Genomic DNA, 22,022 nt, shown 5'->3' on the forward strand with positions numbered 1-22,022 from the left:
TATTCTACAAGTCAACTTTGATTGATGGTTTGGCAGACACAAGACTTCAGCTTGCATTTGTCTTACTTTTCCTCTTCCTAAGTTTCATCTCTTTATGGATGCATCTCTGACAGGATCTGTGGTGTATTTGGATTCTTAAGAGATTTCTGGTCATTGGTCTGTGGTTGAATCGACTCTACACATCAATCTTTTGAAGCTCCTGGCTATTCATCAGGTATTGGATCATTTCCTTATTGCAATACAAAAGTACCATGTCATGATCCATTCTGACCATTGTCTCTTATATCAACCACCAGCAGGATGCCCAATCTCACTTGGTTTGTTTTTAGATATTCAACCTTCTTTTTCTCAACATTTTTGGTTTATTGCTTGTCACATCCCGGGTAATATGAATATTTTTACAGATTGGCTTCCTTGTCCTGACAAGATTTTACCAATAGAATCATCTCTCTCTCTCTCCTAAGGTCTTCCATTTGAGTACCCCATTGCTGGATGCATTTGCTAATCACTTCAATAACAAACTTCCCTGTTCCGATGGCCTGTTCCACAACCTTCAGTTTTTGCTGCAAAAGCATGTAATCAAGTTTGGCCCAGTTTTTATTGGTATGCCTACCTTCTTATCTTATCAATCTTCTTTCATGAATTCTGTCACTTATTCAAAACAGTATGTGTCAAGTTCTTTCCATTAATCTGTTTTGGTCAGCACAGCCATGGTTTCCACTTTCTTGAACCTTTGCCAGTTATCTTTTTCCCTGACACTTCCTATTTTCAAATCCCTTTTTCAGCAACCTCATTCCTCCTCACTCATCCAGTGAAATTCATGCTCCATCTTCATGTGTGGGTTTTGTCCAGTCCTTCTGCAAAGGACTGCCCAACCAGGTATACCTAATTTTAAATCTGCACTGTGAGATCTTCAGAGTCTATAATGCTCACTTATGAGATGGGGTGTTCCACAAGACCATTTGAGTTTCCCATGATAACTTGGTTCATAAATAATGTCAGTTTCAAAGTGTACTAACTCATGAACTATCATGATTAAAGCAGTGTTGAGATTGCTGTCTACCCATTTGTTTGTAGTTGAATAAACCAAGACTAGTTTTTTTTTTTACAAAATAAGGTTATTGTGATCATTCTTTGCACAGTCTTATAGTCCTACATTCCTCTCAACTCCCCAGTGTGTGTTTTGGTCCTCCATGTTCTAGTGGAGGATGAGAGTCCTTGCCATTTACCAGTTCCTAGCTCCTCAGAGTATGATGGTATTGTTCTGTTGGTGTAAACTGTGAACTGGAAAACACCTGATGCTGGACTAGAGTTGACCCACTAGTCAATTTCAAATTAGATTTACAACTTTTCTGCTCTAATTAGCAACACATATTTACAGTGGGCAAAGAGTATACCCTGTTTACAGGTTTGGTGTAATCTCTCATCATTGTGACCCTACATATTAGGGTATGACAATCATGGTTTCTCTTTGGATGTCTTCTAAAGAGTGCTCATTTAGGCACATTTTACACTGGCCCCTCTACCATATCAATGTGGGGTTTAGCTATTATGCGAGGGAAGGTAAGGTATTGCACAAGAAGTCAACATTTTTCAATGCTGAAAATATACTTCCGATAAATATTTATCTCTGTTCACACTTCTCACCTGCTCTCCCTACTTCCAGTGCACCTTTTCTTGTCTAATATTGAAGTGTTGAGTGTGAGCTACAGTAAACAGGGAGTTAGCTGTGTTAGGAGAGTTTGGTTTTTCACACCTCTTGGTGGAGAACTAGTCCATATACTCCATTCTCGTGTGTAGATGTATGATGTTAGATGGGAGCACAAGGCTAGTGGTGAGTGTGAGCTACAGTAAACAGGGAGTTAGCTGTGTTAGGAGAGTTTGGTTTTCACACCTGTTGGTGGAGAAGTAGTCCATATACTCCATTTTCGTGTGTAGATGTATGATGTTAGATGGGAGCACAAGGCTAGTGGTGAGTGTGAGCTACAGTAAACAGGGAGTTAGCTGTGTTAGGAGAGTTTGGTTTTTCACACCTGTTGGTGGAGAAGTAGTCCATATACTCCATTTTCGTGTGTAGATGTATGATGTTAGATGGGAGCACAAGGCTAGTGGTGAGTGTGAGCTACAGTAAACAGGGAGTTAGCTGTGTTAGGAGAGTTTGGTTTTTCACACCTCTTGGTGGAGAACTAGTCCATATACTCCATTCTCGTGTGTAGATGTATGATGTTAGATGGGAGCACAAGGCTAGTGGTGAGTGTGAGCTACAGTAAACAGGGAGTTAGCTGTGTTAGGAGAGTTTGGTTTTTCACACCTGTTGGTGGAGAAGTAGTTCATATACTCCATTTTCGTGTGTAGATGTATGATGTTAGATGGGAGCACAAGGCTAGTGGTGAGTGTGAGCTACAGTAAACAGGGAGTTAGCTGTGTTAGGAGAGTTTGGTTTTCACACCTGTTGGTGGAGAAGTAGTCCATATACTCCATTTTCGTGTGTAGATGTATGATGTTAGATGGGAGCACAAGGCTAGTGGTGAGTGTGAGCTACAGTAAACAGGGAGTTAGCTGTGTTAGGAGAGTTTGGTTTTCACACCTCTTGGTGGAGAACTAGTCCATATACCCATTCTTGTGTGTAGATGTATGATGTTAGATGGGAGCACAAGGCTAGTGGTGAGTGTGAGCTACAGTAAACAGGAAGTTAGCTGTGTTAGGAGAGTTTGGTTTTCACACCTCTTGGTGGAGAACTAGTCCATATACTCCATTCTTGTGTGTAGATGTATGATGTTAGATGGGAGCACAAGGCTAGTGGTGAGTGTGAGCTACAGTAAACAGGAAGTTAGCTGTGTTAGGAGAGTTTGGTTTTTCACATCTCTTGGTGGAGAACTAGTCCATATACTCCATTCTTGTGTGTAGATGTATGATGTTAGATGGGAGCACAAGGCTAGTGGTGAGTGTGAGCTACAGTAAACAGGGAGTTAGCTGTGTTAGGAGAGTTTGGTTTTTCACACCTGTTGGTGGAGAAGTAGTCCATATACTCCATTTTCGTGTGTAGATGTATGATGTTAGATGGGAGCACAAGGCTAGTGGTGAGTGTGAGCTACAGTACAAAACAGGGAGTTAGCTGTGTTAGGAGAGTTTGGTTTTTCACACCTGTTGGTGGAGAAGTAGTCCATATACTCCATTTTCGTGTGTAGATGTATGATGTTAGATGGGAGCACAAGGCTAGTGGTGAGTGTGAGCTACAGTAAACAGGGAGTTAGCTGTGTTAGGAGAGTTTGGTTTTTCACACCTCTTGGTGGAGAACTAGTCCATATACTCCATTCTTGTGTGTAGATGTATGATGTTAGATGGGAGCACAAGGCTAGTGGTGAGTGTGAGCTACAGTAAACAGGAAGTTAGCTGTGTTAGGAGAGTTTGGTTTTTCACACCTCTTGGTGGAGAACTAGTCCATATACTCCATTCTTGTGTGTAGATGTATGATGTTAGATGGGAGCACAAGGCTAGTGGTGAGTGTGAGCTACAGTAAACAGGAAGTTAGCTGTGTTGGGAGAGTTTGGTTTTTCACATCTCTTGGTGGAGAACTAGTCCATATACTCCATTCTTGTGTGTAGATGTATGATGTTAGATGGGAGCACAAGGCTAGTGGTGAGTGTGAGCTACAGTAAACAGGGAGTTAGTTGTGTTAGGAGAGTTTGGTTTTTCACACCTGTTGGTGGAGAACTAGTCCATATACTCCATTCTTGTGTGTAGATGTATGACGTTAGATGGGAGCACAAAGCTAGTGGTGAGTGTGAGCTACAGTAAACAGGAAGTTAGCTGTGTTAGGAGAGTTTGGTTTTTCACACCTCTTGGTGGAGAACTAGTCCATATACTCCATTCTTGTGTGTAGATGTATGATGTTAGATGGGAGCACAAGGCTAGTGGTGAGTGTGAGCTACAGTAAACAGGGAGTTAGTTGTGTTAGGAGAGTTTGGTTTTTCACACCTGTTGGTGGAGAACTAGTCCATATACTCCATTCTCGTGTGTAGATGTATGATGTTAGATGGGAGCACAAGGCTAGTGGTGAGTGAAGATTGCTTATAGAGAGGGCAGCATAAATCAAGGAAAACTATTATATGGGATTTAGTGCGGTATTATATCAGATTAATCTGTTTTCAACATTGTAAAATATTGACGTCTAGAAAGATGAAGTTTATAAATTATTATTGTGTAAGCTAAAATTTTAAAGTTTATATTTTTGTAACAATTTGACACTATTATGAATATTAATAGGTTGACTATTTGTACAGATGATGAATTTTGTGCTAATTTAAATTATATAGATCTAAAGTAAGACGTCATTGAGATTATCATTAGCACTGAAGGTACCTAATAAATATTTTAATTTCTAATGATGTGTATATTAGATTATCATTAGCAGTGAAGATACCTAATAAATATTTTAATTTCTAATGATGTCTATATTAGATTATCATTAGCAGTGAAGGTAGCTAATAAATATTTTAATTTCTAATGATGTCTATATTAGATTATCATTAGCAGTGAAGGTAACTGATAAATATTTTAATTTATAATGATGTCTATATTAGATTATCATTAGCAGTGAAGGTACCTAATAAATATTTTAATTTTTAATGAAATCTGTATGAGGTTATTATTAGCAGCCAAAGTATCTGACAAATATTTTAATCATCAACTATATATAATGCATGTATAGTTTCTGTTGTACAATTGGCAAACCTGCATCTTAGAGTTCAAGATCTAACCTTACTTCTTTAGACAAACCTGCATCTTAGACTGCAAGACCTAAACTTACTTCTTGAGAAAAACCTGCACATTAGACCTCAAGACCTAAACTTACTTCTTCAGACAAATGTGTATCTTAGAGCTCAAGCTCTAAACTTACTTCTTCAGACAAATGTGTATCTTAGAGCTCAAGCCCTAAACTTACTTCTTCAGACAAACCTGCATCTTAGACTGCAAGACCTAAACTTACTTCTTCAGACAAACCTGTGTATTAGAGTTCAGGACCTAAACTTACTTCTTCAGACAAACCTATATCTTAGACCTCAAGACCTAAACTTACTTCTTCAGAAAAACCTGCATCTTAGACTGCAAGACCTAAACTTACTTCTTCAGACAAACCTGTATAATAGAGTTCCAGACCTAAACTTACTTCTTTAGACAAACCTGTATATTAGAGTTCAGGACCTAAACTTACTTCTTCAGACAAACCTGTATCTTAGAGTTCAGGACCTAAACTTACTTCTTCAGACAAACCTGTATCTTAGAGTTCAGGACCTAAACTTACTTCTTCAGACAAACCTGTATCTTAGACCTCAAGACCTAAACTTACTTCTTCAGAAAACCTGCATCTTAGACTGCAAGACCTAAACTTACTTCTTCAGACAAACCTGTATAATAGAGTTCCAGACCTAAACTTACTTCTTTAGACAAACCTGTATCTTAGAGTTCAAGACCTAAACTTACTTCTTCAGACAAACCTGTATCTTAGAGTTCAGGACCTAAACTTACTTCTTCAGACAAACCTATATCTTAGACCTCAAGACCTAAACTTACTTCTTCAGAAAAACCTGCATCTTAGACTGCAAGACCTAAACTTACTTCTTCAGACAAACCTATATCTTAGAGTTCCAGACCTAAACTTACTTCTTTAGACAAACCTGTATCTTAGAGTTCAAGACCTAAACTTACTTCTTCAGACAAACCCGTATCTTAGAGTTCAGGACCTAAACTTACTTCTTCAGACAAACCTATATCTTAGAGTTCAAGACCTAAACTTACTTCTTCAGACAAACCTGTATCTTAGAGTTCAGGACCTAAACTTACTTCTTTAGACAAACCTGTATCTTAGAGTTCAAGACCTAAACTTACTTCTTCAGACAAACCTGTATCTTAGAGTTCAGGACCTAAACTTACTTCTTCAGACAAACCTATATCTTAGAGTTCAAGACCTAAACTTACTTCTTCAGACAAACCTGTATCTTAGAGTTCAGGGCCTAAACTTACTTCTTTAGACAAGCCTGTATATTAGAGTTCAAGACCTAAACTTACTTCAGACAAACCTGTATCGTAGAGTTCAAGACCTAAACTTACTTCTTCAGACAAACCTGTATCGTAGAGTTCAAGACCTAAACTTACTTCTTCAGACAAACCTGTATCTTAGAGTTCAGGACCTAAACTTACTTCTTCAGACAAACCTATATCTTAGAGTTCAAGACCTAAACTTACTTCTTCAGACAAACCTATATCTTAGAGTTCAGGGCCTAAACTTACTTCTTTAGACAAGCCTGTATATTAGAGTTCAAGACCTAAACTTACTTCAGACAAACCTGTATCTTAGAGTTCAAGACCTAAACTTACTTCTTCAGACAAACCTGTATCGTAGAGTTCAAGACCTAAACTTATTTTACTTCAATGAATTTCTTTAGCATCTCCTATTTTTATAGTTGAAGTTAATCAGAAAATTAATTTTGCAGCTTGTAAACAGATTATATGATTACCTAGATATTGCTACAGTTAAGCCATTTTATAGACTTACACAAGTAATATGTTCATAGTACAGATGAAGTTAGGAGATTTCATTTAAGTATCATAATGGTGAAGTAACATTACATATAGAATAGTATATATATAATTATATGTTTCTATATATAAATTATATGTTTGTTTTGATTGTCAGAAAGATAGATATATTTTCATATAAAAATGCTAAACCACTATATGCTTGTAGTTTTGAATTTACAACATTGGTTTGATGGATTTTAAACATCTATATGTGTATAAAGTAAAATAGAAATTTATTATTAAATTCCCTATTAAATTCAACAGTGAAGCTAGTAGAAATGATGGGTTTACACTTAAAGGAAAATTGGTGCTCATTATATATGGAATATAAAGTAAACTACAACTTAATAACTATACTTGTTGTTCTACTATCTTCTATAGATCTACCTTCACGGGCTTGACAAAAGAAGAAAACTGCGTTTTGTTTCAGTTTCAGTGAAGTGTTGCTTCTCTAGTGGTAACAACAATTACATTTCTTGACTTGTATACGTATAAGAAACTCGAACCTTACTGTTCAATTGTAAAACATTTTAATTAAAGATGTTTGTATGGTAACTTTTTGAAAATTATCTTTTTGTTCTGGTTCTTTTAGGACTTGCTTTATTGGAAAGGATAATTTACAAATATTTTTTTCTGTTAAGGACTGTACACTTTTCTGTCTTACAGATCTTGTTTGTGGCTGTAATACATATTATTTGATTTCAAGTATAATACTTTTGTTGTTTTTTCTATACCTATTGATGGTGGAGATAAATTTCAGGTTCTTTGTTATACTTCAGTATTCTAGATCATTGTTTCTCAAACTGTTTCAATGATGGGGCACTTTTGACTCTAAAACTACTAATGGAACCTTAAAAAACAATTGTATGTTGGAGTTAAACCATAAAAAAATATTTTTCTACAGTAGGTAACTACACATATAAACATATTTATAGAACATTATTTTTTACATTTATACATACAACACTAAAATCAGGAGTTTGATTCCCCTTGGTAGAGTCAGCAGATAGCCCAATGTGGCTTTGCTATACGAAAACATTCACACATAAATTATAATCAAACAGTTTCTTGTTCAAGAAAGCACTTATGTCTTGGCTTCAAACAAAGTCTTAAAGTTGTTTTTTATTTTTAATAGGGTTTTTTTATCTGTTTTGCTCACAAGTACTTTTAATATTGGAAATGATGCTGGATTCTCACATCAGGTACAGGGTTCAGTCTGGTCTTGTAGCAGTTTCATACAAGTATGTTGTAATAAGGGAAGGAACTCTTATTTGGATTCTCGTGAATTAAACTACTCCAAAATGAAGTGACAAAACTTTGATGAAGCTCTGTTTTAGTGTGGTGTCAGAGGCCATGCTAGCCAAGCTGTCACAATTTTTCAGTTATGAGTCAGTTGTCTCAGCTGTTAGGATTAGCTCATTCTCAGTGTCAACAGCAAGATATCAAATTCAACAGGTCACACAGTATTCTTTGGTAACTGTAATCTAACCTGCTCATTAACATAGAATTTACAATGTCTTTCATGTAAGGTTCAATCATATGTGCTTCTCCCATGAGCTCAGTATACTAACTTACTCTGTAAAATAGCCTTATTGTATTTTTGTTATCTATTAGACAGTTTTCAACAGAGTTAAATTATTAGTAAGTTATTAGCCTTTCTCTTGTAAAAACTAATATCTTTATTTTTACATTTGGAATGTTTTGTTTTCAAATGCTGTCACAGTTTAGCAGGTACTATAGAAATGTTGGATAATATTCTGTTGTATACAATTCACTGTGCTGTAAGGGAATCTTTATCTCCAATGCACATAAATCCATAAGACAAATAGTTTTCATTGTACTTGTATTTGTTTTGCTTGCTTTTAATTTAGTTCATTTGGGTGAGGCTGGTTCATTTTAGAAAGATAGTTTTGTGGTTTTTCAACAGTAAAGATGCATAGCGGTCCACCTTCAGCCACAGTCAGTGTATCATAATAACTTGTTTCTCACTTTAAACTTATTACTTTTAGGTACTGATCAATGGCTAATTAGTATAAATACTAGAAATGTCTGTGATTTGGTTATGTTATGGAATATTTTCAAACCTGATTAACCTGTTGTTTACTTGAAACACTATCACTGGTGGCTAACTTACAGCAAGTCATAAGTTAAGCTCCAACTGTGAATGAAATAGTTTATGACAAAGAGGATACGGTGTGGTCTGATTTGTGCACTTACAAACCTTTAAGCTGTACCTGATTTTCTCTGTTATTCTGACTACACAGAATTTCCTTTCAGACCCATTCGATATACCATAATGAATTTCAAGGCCTGTGGAACACATATTGGGAAACACTGTTCTATATGACTTAACTCAGAAGAGAATTATTTCAGTAAAGCCTGAGTTGATTTGTAACTGTACTATTATTTAGGAACTTTTACTTGCTGTTTTCGTTTAATTCACCTGCTATTTATTATTTATAGTACCATATTTATAATATATTTTTCTGTTAAGGATTCAGCTGTTAAATCAAGTGTAAGGGTTTCATTATAATAAGTAACCTATATTTTAGAAGCTATAGATGTTTTCTGTTGAGTGTTAACAAACAGGAATAAGTTACTGGAAGCAGTTAATGCACTATGCTTAAAGCTGTTAAATAGATACCAGGTTGGATTTTTTTTTTTACTGCAAGAATATTTTAGTCACTAAAAAGTTGTGTATTTAAGACTATTTTATATTGAAGTTGTACTTACAACAGTAACCTTAAACTGTGATTTATTATACTGAAGTTGTACTTACAACAGTAACTTTAAACTGTGATTTATTATACTGAAGTTGTACTTACAACAGTAACTTTAATCTGTGATTTATTATACTGAAGTTGTACTTACAACAGTAACTTTAATCTGTGATTTATTATATTGATGTTGTACTTACAACAGTAACTTTAATCTGTGATTTATTATATTGATGTTGTACTTACAACAGTAACTTTAATCTGTGATTTATTATATTGATGTTGTACGTACAACAGTAACTTTAATCTGTGATTTATTATACTGAAGTTGTACTTACAACAGTAACTTTAATCTGTGATTTATTATACTGAAGTTGTACGTACAACAGTAACTTTAATCTGTGATTTATTATATTGATGTTGTACGTACAACAGTAACTTTAATCTGTGATTAATTATACTGAAGTTGTACTTACAACAGTGACTTTAATCTATGATTTATTATATTGATGTTGTACTTAGAACAGTAACTTTAATCTGTGATTTATTATTTTGATGTTGTACTTGCAACAGTAACTTTAATCTGTGATTTATTATATTGATGTTGTACTTACAACAGTAACTTTAATCTGTGATTTATTATATTGATGTTGTACTTACAACAGTAACTTTAATCTGTGATTTATTATATTAATGTTGTACTTACAACAGTAACTTTAATCTGTGATTTATTATATTGATGTTGTACGTACAACAGTAACTTTAATCTGTGATTTATTACACTGAAGTTGTACTTACAACAGTAACTTTAATCTGTCATTTATTATATTGATGTTGTACGTACAACAGTAACTTTAATCTGTGATTTATTATATTGATGTTGTACGTACAACAGTAACTTTAATCTGTGATTTATTATACTGAAGTTGTACTTACAACAGTAACTTTAATCTGTTACAACAGTAACTTTAATCTGTGATTTACTATATTGATGTTGTACGTACAACAGTAACTTTAATCTGTGATTTATTATACTGAAGTTGTACTTACAACAGTAACTTTAATCTGTCATTTATTATATTGATGTTGTACGTACAACAGTAACTTTAATCTGTCATTTATTATATTGATGTTGTACTTACAACAGTAACTTTAATCTGTGATTTATTTCGATAAATTCTTTTTAGAAAACCATTCTGAAGTTAGTGATGGTAACTCAAGTAAGATAGAAAATCTGATAACAAGTGAAGTTCTTCTAGGAACTGAGGTATACATGACAATTTGGTCATGAGAACTGTTCATGTTCAGGTAGATATTGAGATACAGTAGGTAATTAAAGATATAAAGGCTGAAAATGTAGCATTATTTGTCTGATAAAAAATTATTATATTGATATTGAGTAACTAGGTGTTATTATTTAACTAGGTATTATTATGAATAATTAAGTTTGATTGATAAAGAGTTATCTCAGCCACATTTTAACCATATGTACTTCATCAGTTTTGAAAGACATCTTCCTGAGAACTAGTTACTTTAACCCACCACCACGTAACGTCTGTAGTTATTTAAGTTATGTTTAATAGTTTCATTTTGTTTTGCTGTAGGGAGAGGTTTTAGAAGCTGCATTTGATATGTGAGTTGAATACTTTAGTTGCTTGTCAACCTATATCAGGTTAATACTGTAGTAAAACAATCATATGTGATGTGGGCTGTTTCATCAAGCCCTTGTGCATAATGTCACATGTTTGAAAGACAGTAGTGAATAATGAATCATGCTAAAAATAGTTTTCACTCATCTGAAGCATTATTTTATATGATTTCAAATATCTCTCTTGTGTTTCATGTTTTATTTTTCCAAGCTGTGAGGTATACCCTCCTATACCGGTATTTGGGGAGCATGATGATAACTTATTAAAATCTATCAGTTCACTCTGAAAGTTCTGACATTTACTGACCCTTAGAAACATCAGCTGGCATTTACTGACCTTTACAAACATCAGGTGGTATTTACTTACCCCTTACAAACATTATGTGGCATTTACTGACACCTTACAAGCATTAGGTGGTATTTACTTACCCCTTACAAACATTATGTGGCATTTACTGACTCCTTACAAACATTAGGTGGTATTCATTGACTCCTTACAAACATCAGGTGGTATTTACTGACCCCTTACAAACATTAGGTGGTATTCATTGACTCCTTACAAACATCAGGTGGTATTTACTTACCCCTTACAAACATCAGGTGGTATTTACTGACTCCTTACAAACATTAGGTTGTATTTACTGACTCCTTACAAACATCAGGTGGTATTTACTGACCCTTTACAAACATTAGGTGGTATTTACTGACTCTTTACAAATATCAGGTGGTATTTACTGACTCCTTACAAACACCAGGTGGTATTTACTGACCCTTTACAAACATTAGGTTGTATTTACTTATCCCTTAAACACATTTGTTAATTCTAAAAAGTTATTAAAATCAAGTCAAAAGAATTTTCATTTTGCTGTTCCCACTTGCAAAACTTATTTTAATCTAAAGGAGAGGCAATGTAAACTTCACTGAGTTGGGGCTGGGGCGGTGCTTAACGTTTAAAAAAAACATCGTTTTAAGGTAAAACACAATCAGACAGAATAAAACTAAGAGGTTATGGTATTTTGAGTTGTTTAACTAGTCACTTGGATATTACAAGTGTCTTAGAACTAGTTATCAGAAGAAATGTAATATTTAGTTACCAGTTTACAGCTAGAAAAACAGTGATTCTGTGCATCAGTTATACATTTCTGTTTTTGGTCAAGATTAATTTTTAACAAAGGATTTCTGTAAGAATTTATCATACCATAGGGAATGTCTTGTTTTGTTGTTACTTTTACACAGTCATAGTCTCTATGTATGTGCAATACATAGGAAAATATTAAACAATTTCTTTGTTTTAATTTTGTTGCCCAATGAAAATTAAAGTAAAATAATTAAGACAGTTTACTGTTTAACCACATAATAAAGATTATATAATCCTGAGATGATTAATCTGATTCCAGTAAATACAAATGTCTCATTAAAAATATTATTTATATTTTATAAGCTGTTGATTAAAAAACAAATACTCAATCATTAAACATAGCACCAGTTATAATGGGAATAGCAGCATATAAAGACATTAAAACAGTATCCATTTTCACACCACACTATTTGTTGCTTGAATTATCTGTTTGTTGACTATCCTCAATGTGATGGTTACTTCTGGATGTAGTGATTACATTTTAAATTATCAGTAATCACCTTTTAATTATACAGTTATGTTATTTACAACTAACAAATTGTCAGTATACAGTTATGTTATTTACAACTAACAAATTGTCAGTATACAGTTATGTTATTTACAACAAACAAATTGTCAGTATACAGTTATGTTATTTACAACTAACAAATTGTCAATTATAGAGTTATATTATTTACAACTAACAAATTGTCAATTATACAGTTATATTATTTACAACTAACGAATGTCAATTATACAGTTATATTATTTACAACTAACGAATGTCAATTATATAGTTATATTATTTACAACTAACAAATTGTCAATTATACAGTTGCATTATTTACAACTAACAAATTGTCAGTATACAGTTATATTATTTACAACTAACAAATTGTCAGTATACAGTTATATTATTTACAACTAACAAATTGTCAATTATAGAGTTATATTATTTACAACTAACAAATTGTCAATTATACGATTATATTATTTACAACTAACAAATTGTCAGTATACAGTTATATTATTTACAGCTAACAAATTGTCAGTATACAGTTATATTATTTACAACTAACAAACTGTCAGTATGCAGTTATATTATTTACAACTAACAAATTGTCAGTATACAGTTGTATTATTTACAACTAACAAATTGTCAGTATACAGTTATATTATTTACAACTAACAAATGTCAATTATACAGTTATATTATTTACAACTAACAAATTGTCAGTATACAGTTGTATTATTAACAGCTAACAAATTGTCAGTATACAGTTATATTATTTACAACTAACAAATTATCAATTATACAGTTATATTATTTACAACTAACAAATTGTCAGTATGCAGTTATATTATTTACAACTAACAAATTGTCAGTATACAGTTATATTATTTACAACTAACAAATGTCAATTATACAGTTATATTATTTACAACTAACAAATTATCAGTATACAGTAGTGTAACTTACAACTAACAGATTATCAGTATACAGTTGTATTATTTACAACTAACAAATTGCCAGTATACAGTTATGGTATTTTCAACTAACAACCTGTCAGTTAACTTTTTCACTTTGTTTGTTTGATATAGGATGGTTGTGTTTTTGATGCTGACTGGTGTTTCATTACAGATGAAGCTGGTAAAATATCTAGTAAGTTACTGTTGGTTGAGTTTGATTATATGTGTGGTTATATTTTTCGATAGAGAGTGTAATAAAAAGTGACAGTATATAAACAGTCAAAGCTCTTTTTCAATAGTTTTTGTAGAAGTTTTGTTAGAGTGTTAACATTTGTTTTCCTAGTAAACTGATTTCCCATATGTTAGTCACAGGTGTGTACATATATCTGACAACATAAAATGCATTGATGCTGTGTTAGTTCTAGTTCAGGTCATCTGCCTCTTTTACTGATTGAATTATAAAAAAGTCTTTCAACTGAACATGTCTATCTACTTTCTAAGCATTCTTTAAATGTTCCTGATTCACAGAATTCAACATAATTTAGAAACAATTCTAAATCCAAGCATGTTTTAAGATGGGGATCATTGTAATTATTTTTTGAGTGAAGACCATGATAGTTAGTTCTAACCATACATTATGTGTTATAATTTGACAATCATGTGTGTAATTTGGTAAGGAGAGAAACTTTTATTTCATGTATGAAACCCTACTTTTTTGTGTTATATTTTATTTCAAAGCACAAAGTTTATAGAATGTAAAGGCAGTGCTATGTAGTTGTAGTTATTAAAACAGTTAAGCAACCTGTCAATAATACTCGTCTAAAAGTTTTTGAGTGTAGAGTTCTGAATGACCGGGCTGGATATCTCAGTGACCGATGCTAAATCTAATTGGATTAAACCTGTCTAACAACATCTGACATCCACTAATAATCTCTGGTATGAAAATCACTTTGTGCTGATGAGTGTGCTTATAAATCACAAACCAGTCAACTCCTCTGGTAAAATTTACACATTTAGTGATAATTCTAAACCTTGGGTGTTGGTAACAAGTATTAAAACAGAGTTATGGTACCAGTACTCAGAGTGTCTGTAAACAAATGAAGAAATTCACACAAAATATCTTAACATATAAATACTCTGATATAAGATGGGGCTTTGAGGAATACCAGGTTCGTTCCCTACACATAATTACCTTTACAATGTATAGTACTGTCTACATCCTCCTTACACATATGGTAACATCTTCTATACTTGCCATGCACACATATTACACTTTTAAGTATATATATTATGATAACAAAAGAATCTCTGTGAAATAACACTTACCCAGCACTAATAACTGTACTTCAATAGTTGTTTTTTTACTTGAAACGTAGAAGTAGTTTTGATTTAATTTTTTGACTGGAATTTTTAATTTTTTAAATAGAAAAGAACAGAAGAAAAAGAGCATAGTGATATGTTATAATTTAGTATATTATATCTGTAAGGTCTTAGTAGTAAGTGTTAATTTATTTAGTGGAATCTTTTCTATTATATCTGTAAGGTGTTAGTAGTAAGTTTTAATTTATTTAGTGGAATCTTTTTTATTATATCTGTAAGATGTTAGTAGTAAGTTTTAATTTATTTAGTGGAATCTTTTTTATTATATCTGTAAGATGTTAGTAGTAAGTTTTAATTTATTTAGTGGAATCTTTTTTATTATATCTGTAAGATGTTAGTAGTAAGTTTTAATTTATTTAGTGGAATCTTTTCTATTATATCTGTAAGGTGTTAGTAGTAAGTTTTAATTTATTTAGTGGAATCTTTTTTATTATATCTGTAAGATGTTAGTAGTAAGTTTTAATTTATTTAGTGGAATCTTTTCTATTATATCTGTAAGGTGTTAGTAGTAAATTTTAATTTATTTAGTGGAATCTTTTCTATTATATCTGTAAGGTCTTAGTAGTAAGTTTTAATTTATTTACTGCAATCTTTTGTATTATATATGTAAGGTGTTAGGAGTAATTTTTAATTTATTTACTGGAATCTTTATTATTATATATGTAAGGTCTTAGTAGTAAGTTTTAATTTATTTACTGTAATATTTTCTATTATATATGTAAGGTATTAGTAGTAAGTTCAATCTATTTACTGGAATGTTTTTATTGTATTTGGAAGGACTTAGTAGTAGGTTCTCAACCAAAATCTGCTCCTTACACATTACAAACTGAAAATGTAACACTTACACTGCTGTTAATCGGGAGTGCACCAGAACACTGCTCTAGTAATTGGAGGTAGGGCTAGGTCCTAACACTTCAACTCTTCAACATGTATGTGAAAAATATATAAGTTATTAGTTTACATCCAATATTAAGTGTCTTTCATAAATAAACCCCCAGAGTGTCAGATAAAAGTCTTGCTCTTTGTTATCTCTTCTCCCCCATATTCACTGATATATCTTTCTCAGACCACACACATGCTGTCATTCTCTCTCACGTGTTGGTAACAAGCAGCATGCAATCACTTATCTTAAAGACTAGGTGTCAGAGCATTTAAATGGTGAAATGTTTTGTTTTTATATGTTGTGTTGTTAATAAAACAAGCTAACATATTATTAAAACATGTCTTATTGTTTATTTACATTTAAGTGTAATATATTTTAAATAAAGAAATTAGGAAGCAGGAATGGGAGCATCAAAAATTAAGGAAATAAGATAGAAATGGGCAGAATGATATTGCAACCTTTGTGGCTTTTAGTACTTTGCAACCTCAAAGTGGGTCATTGTTGTTTGAACTTTGATCCCATTATATACTTGTATTGAATCTTATCAGTAGTTAATCCTTTCTGGATATTCAACAAAATAAACATTTCTAATGTCAGCAGTTTGACCACCCTTTACCAGTCAGTTAACTATAATGTCTCCCATAAGCAAAGTATGACTATTGGAGCTTGCTATCTCACTGCCGACATGAAACACCCATTTATGATGTCATGCAGTTTGTTAGGCTTACATAATTTGAGTATATACATGTTACTCTACTTACTCACTGAAATATAGTTTACGACAGAATTCTTCAGCTCTATGCACCTTTCATTTAGTTTGAACAATTACCAAATTAAAAAAACATATCTTGTCAAAAGCCACCAAGTGTTGTCATGTTTACCACCCATTCTTATCTTGTTTCCTTACTTTTTGATGCTCAAATTCCTACTTCTTGCTCCTCGAGGTGGATTCCTGTACATAGTGAGGGGACCTCCCAAAGAAGGCTCTGTATTTTTAATTATGTATGTCCACTGGGATCTAAACATCCACGTATGTGTTTGCCATGTGTGGTGATTTGTGAAAGAGTGAAGAGGATCCTTGTGGTTGAGGGGTGTCATTGATTGGTCAATTTATCTCAGTGGCACTTTAACACAACACTTTGGCTTTGAGTACTAGTAAGATGGGTGGCCTTGGGGTGGTACACCCAATGTGAGTCTGCTGGTCTAGTTGGGCTACAGTCAAACAAGTACCAGTGCTGGACATTTTTAATGGCTGTTGTGGACATTGTTTCTGATATAGGTATTTGTGTATAGTGCCCACAAAACTCTAGCATCTCCACAGTGCTTAGCTTTAGCATTGTAGTGCACTCTCTTGTAGAACTCCATGGTGGGTGGGGTCTGTGGGCACTGAAGTTTTTCCTATTTTATGTATAATACACAGAGTGACCTCTTCCCCCAAATAACTTGTTGAGAGAAAAGCAGTAATGTTTAGAAAATTTTGAACAGTTGGCATTTCCCTTTTTGGGAGACTTTAATGGACAAAATCTGCTCTGGAATGATGCTAGTATGAATAGGAGGAATCATTCTGTGGAGCATAAACTTTCAGATCACAACCTATTTCTCTTCTTTCACCTTTTTTCATGCATCTAGTAAGTCTTTTACTGATATTGATCTGTCTATTTCCCTTAATGTTTTCTTTTTTTTGGAGGGTTGACAGTAACCCATGGGTCAATGATTAATTTCCCATTGTCTTGAGGGAAGTTGACTATGACTGATGCCACTTGACTCACCGTGGAAGTTGGAGCAGGCTGACTGTCCCTCTTTCACCAGTCTTGAAACTAGATCCTGTTCTTATTAGATCTCTACGACTGCATGGATGAAATAATTGACTATATAATTCAAGCAGTTGTTCATTCTATCCCCAAAACTTGAACATGTTTTCCATGGTATCTTTGTTCATGGTGGTCTCTTGCCTGTTAGCAGATATAGAAGGCTTAAAGATATCCTTCAGATGCCTTTTGTAGATGTCTCTCTCTTTCCAAGTGCATTTCTTTTCTGCCCATGTTCAGTAGATCAGACATTAAAGCCAGCAAGAATTTTCGTTTAAGTTCACCACCAGCATCTCTTCTACTTCGAATTCCAAAGTAATCTGGGACTAGATTTGGAAGGTCAATGGGAAATATTCTTCCCATCCTTTTTTCACCTTGTTCTCCAATGACTAGGAAGTTGCTGATGTTCAAAATATTACTAATACTCATGGGGAGAGCTTTTATTGTCTCTCTAACAATTCTGTTTCTTCCCCTTCTTCTTGACCATTAAGTTTTAGGCCAAATGATTGCCTCTTTCATATTGGACTGCCAAGCATGACCAGGTGGTTAGGGTGCTTGATTTGTAATCTGAGGGTTGTGAGTTCGAATCCCCGTCACACCAAACATGCTCACCCTTTTTTTTAGCTGTGGGAGCATTGTAATGTTACAGTTTGTGCCACTATTTTTTTTACTTGATAGGCAATTCCAATTCTGTATGGGTTCAGTCCTTTTCTGTTTTTTGTACAAGAACTTGAAGCCCCTCAGGGTTGTGTCTTGAACGTTACCCTTTTCAATATCAAGATCAATGCTATCACTAAACAACTTCCTCCTACACTTGCAAATGACCTCTATGTCAATGATTTTCATATTTCTTTTCAGTCACAGAGCATGGGTTTATTGAGCATAAGCTTCAGACTGCTCTCAGTTGTCTTTTATCTTAGATCCTAGGAAACTGTTTCACCATCTTCTCATCTAAAACAATTTGCATGCAAATTTGCCACCAGCATGTTTGTATCATAATCTTGAACATTATTGCTGTAGTGATGTTCTTTTCATGATAGCACTAGAGCAGATGATTTTAAGTGTTGTATCAGCAAATTCATTTCAACAAATATCAACATGATCAAGTATCCAGAAAATCTGGATAGAAATGGAAGATAGAGAAAAATGAGACAATTGTTTTTGAATATTGATAAGAACAGGGTGATGACTAATGTGAAGTGATTCCAGGGCCAGTAGACAGCTAAGAGAGTCAGAGTAAACAGTACAGTTGATGTAATGTTTAGTTTCTCAGTGATCCAAGTCAAGAGAAATGGCCTACAACTTGGCAATGAACACAGAAACTGTAAAGTGTATCCTGTGAGAAACCACCAAACCATAACAAACCTGATTTTGAACCATACATATAAACAGGAACAGAACAATAGTTCAAAACTATCAGCAGTACTACCAATTGGGAGCTTCTGCTCTCCTCAGTTAGGAATGGTAATGAGCTATGGCAGGATGGGCTGACCATTAGACTTAGCAACATCATTCAATAACAGATATGGCTAAGATAAAGGTTTGGGGGCTAAAGTTTGACTGTAGGCTGACTGTTATTCCTCATACTAACCCACTTTGTGTCAAGTGTAAGATTGCATTGAACATCCTCAATATCCTTATATCTCTTGGGAAGTGGATTGATATTCTATGCTGAAGATCTATTGTGCCTTTATACAATCCAAATTGGGCTATGGGCCTCTGGTCTATGTTCTCCTGGGGCCTTTGCCTGGAGATGCTGGAATCCGTTCTTGTTAATATGCTACCAAGCTTTGACCCTTACCACAGCATCTCACCTGGAATTGTGTTTTCTCTCTACAGTGGGCTGTGCTTTTTAGGACAAGATGGCATACCATTTGTCCTTCTGGCCTTTGTATCCAGACATAGCTGGTTGATTTGGGTCTGTTATTGAATGATGTTGCTAAGTCTAATGGTCAGCCCATCCTGCCATAGCTCATTACCATTCCTAACTGAGGAGAGCAGAAGCTCCCAATTGGTAGTACTGCTGATAGTTTTGAACTATTGTTCTGTTCCTGTTTATATGTATGGTTCAAAATCAGGTTTGTTATGGTTTGGTGGTTTCTCACAGGATACACTTTACAGTTTCTGTGTTCATTGCCAAGTTGTAGGCCATTTCTCTTGACTTGGATCACTGAGAAACTAAACATTACATCAACTGTACTGTTTACTCTGACTCTCTTAGCTGTCTACTGGCCCTGGAATCACTTCACATTAGTCATCACCCTGTTCTTATCAATATTCAAAAACAATTGTCTCATTTTTCTCTATCTTCCATTTCTATTCAGATTTTCTGGATACTTGACCATGTTGGTATTTGTTGAAATGAATTTGCTGATACAACACTTAAAATCATCTGCTCTAGTGCTATCACAACTGTGGCTGACTCACATATGGACTTGGTCCTGTGTTCAAAGCTTAGTTCACCAGTTGACATTTAATTGGGAGTGATTTACATTATAACAAGCTTTTCCAGATTGCACCTTCTCTTGCTCTTTGGTTGTCTTGTCTCTGTAAAGACCAGAAAGAGGAAGTTGTCTTGACTATGCTATGCATTGATTATATAGCTTTTACATCAATGTTTTCTTATATCTGGATCTAATCCACCAAAATGTGACCTTTGTGACACACAAGTCACAATAGTATTCATCCCTGATATTCAGTGGTGATGGTGACACTGTCCAACTTGATTGTGGTTTAACTTTTTAAGGACATTAGCTTTCTTTTATTGCATTTAATTTACATTTTGTGTTGTGGGGAGGTCATTGTTTAGTTATCAACTAGAATTCTATTTCAGTTTTTACTTTTATACTGGTTGTTTGGCACAGACAGCCTTGTTGTTATGTGAAATAAAACTACAAACAACAATCCTACTTCTTTATTTAAATTATTTTACACTTGTCTCATAGTCGTTTTATAGTACTAAGTCTCAAGAGTGATTTGATTCTAGACTTAAGGACTTAAAGCTATCTCTTGACATTACCTGGCATTTTGCTATAGTTTTCTACTGTTTAACTAGAGTGACAGCCTTCTCTTTGGTGGCCAGATTAATGGCTAAGGCATCTTTTGCATATTTAGTATTACTGTTTCTATAGCAATGCTCTCTTTACTAGGATAAAGACTTTTCAGGGTTATCAAAATAAAATTTTCTTCATATTTTAAAAACCCACTGTTTCAAGTACAATCTTGGATGTCAATAGTTCATACTTAGTTTGAAAACAATGTAAAAGTAAATTAACAACTTATCATTCTTGTTTTCAGACCAAAGTATTTGAGTAAGTCTGAGTTAGGCTTAAGCAGTGGTAGTGTTTGTCAGTCACTGGTATGATAGACTTGCTTCGTCTAGCACAGAATGCTTGAGTGAGATGTGTAGAAGTGAAAACTTAATTTTAAAAGGTTAGATCATAATTAGAACCTAGATTTATAAAGTCTACATAGCCAACATTTTTTTTATCTATCAGATACAGCTGCAGGCTGAATATGTAGAGTATGTGCCTAAGCAATCATGCACCTGCACATGATATGAGGGTAGATTGTTACTTGGCACCTCACAGAGAGTGCTCATAATCATAGAATATATCTAGTGGTGTATTTTTAGTTCATTAGTAGTGTTGAAAAATGTTTCTTATTATTATCAAGCAATAGTATTATTAATATTAGCAAAACTAAGAAGAATACTTTTAGTCTAAGTAGCATAATTCCATCATGTGCATTGAGATTTGTTTCAGGTGAAGACAAAAGAGAGTTATGCCTCTCCAACAACAGTCAGTCATTTCAATAGTCAGATCGACTATATTGTGGTTTTGTGAAATTCTTTTACTTTAGTGACTTTCTCAAGTGCTTTGGTGTCTTATGACTCTGCAGTTGGTTTGTTTAATATTTAACAGTGTGTATAAAGTGCTTATAAAGTGTTGTTTACATGATGTATGCAGTGTGTGTGGGGTTTTAACTTGTACTGCACATCTGGCCCATTCCTACTCTAAATACTACTGTACTTACAATACAATACAGTGAAAGTAATTGTGTTTTTAGTTAGTTGTTAACACTGTACCACAGTTAGAGATATTGTAAGTTAATTAGATTGTATTTTTTGATATTACTGATTGTTGGTTGTACAAGATGTGTGTAAAACATTCTACAAGTTAAAGTTGTTAACACTGTACCACAGTTAGAGATATTGTAAGTTAATTAGATATGTATTTTTTGATATTACTGATTGTTCCTTTAGTGTATAATTTAAAGAAAGTTTAGTTGTACTTTTTCTCCAGGTAATATATACACATATTCATTTTAGAACTTATGTGAGTAATATGTAGTTTTATTCTGATGGCAGAGCTCTGGTACTACAACATCAACACAACATCACTATAATTAACTGTAG

General features: G+C 33.6%; 1 protein-coding gene across 3 annotated transcripts in view; it reads left to right on the plus strand.

Annotated features, from left to right (window-relative positions):
• mmm (missing minor mitochondria) overlaps positions 1–22,022 on the plus strand; it is a 98,424-nt gene that overhangs the window by 50,063 nt on the left and 26,339 nt on the right. For all 3 annotated transcript variants that reach the window (XR_013027030.1, XM_076496927.1, XM_076496928.1), the window contains exons 14-16: positions 6,964–7,039; positions 10,487–10,566; positions 13,667–13,727. Coding sequence is in view for 2 of the 3 variants with exons in the window: in XM_076496927.1 (XP_076353042.1) it covers positions 6,964–7,039; positions 10,487–10,566; positions 13,667–13,727 (217 nt within the window). In the remaining variant the exon portion in view is untranslated. The remainder of the gene's footprint in view (positions 1–6,963; positions 7,040–10,486; positions 10,567–13,666; positions 13,728–22,022) is intronic.

The sequence above is a fragment of the Tachypleus tridentatus genome, chromosome 4, assembly GCF_004210375.1.
Source record: "Tachypleus tridentatus isolate NWPU-2018 chromosome 4, ASM421037v1, whole genome shotgun sequence".
Lineage (NCBI taxonomy): Eukaryota > Metazoa > Arthropoda > Merostomata > Xiphosura > Limulidae > Tachypleus > Tachypleus tridentatus.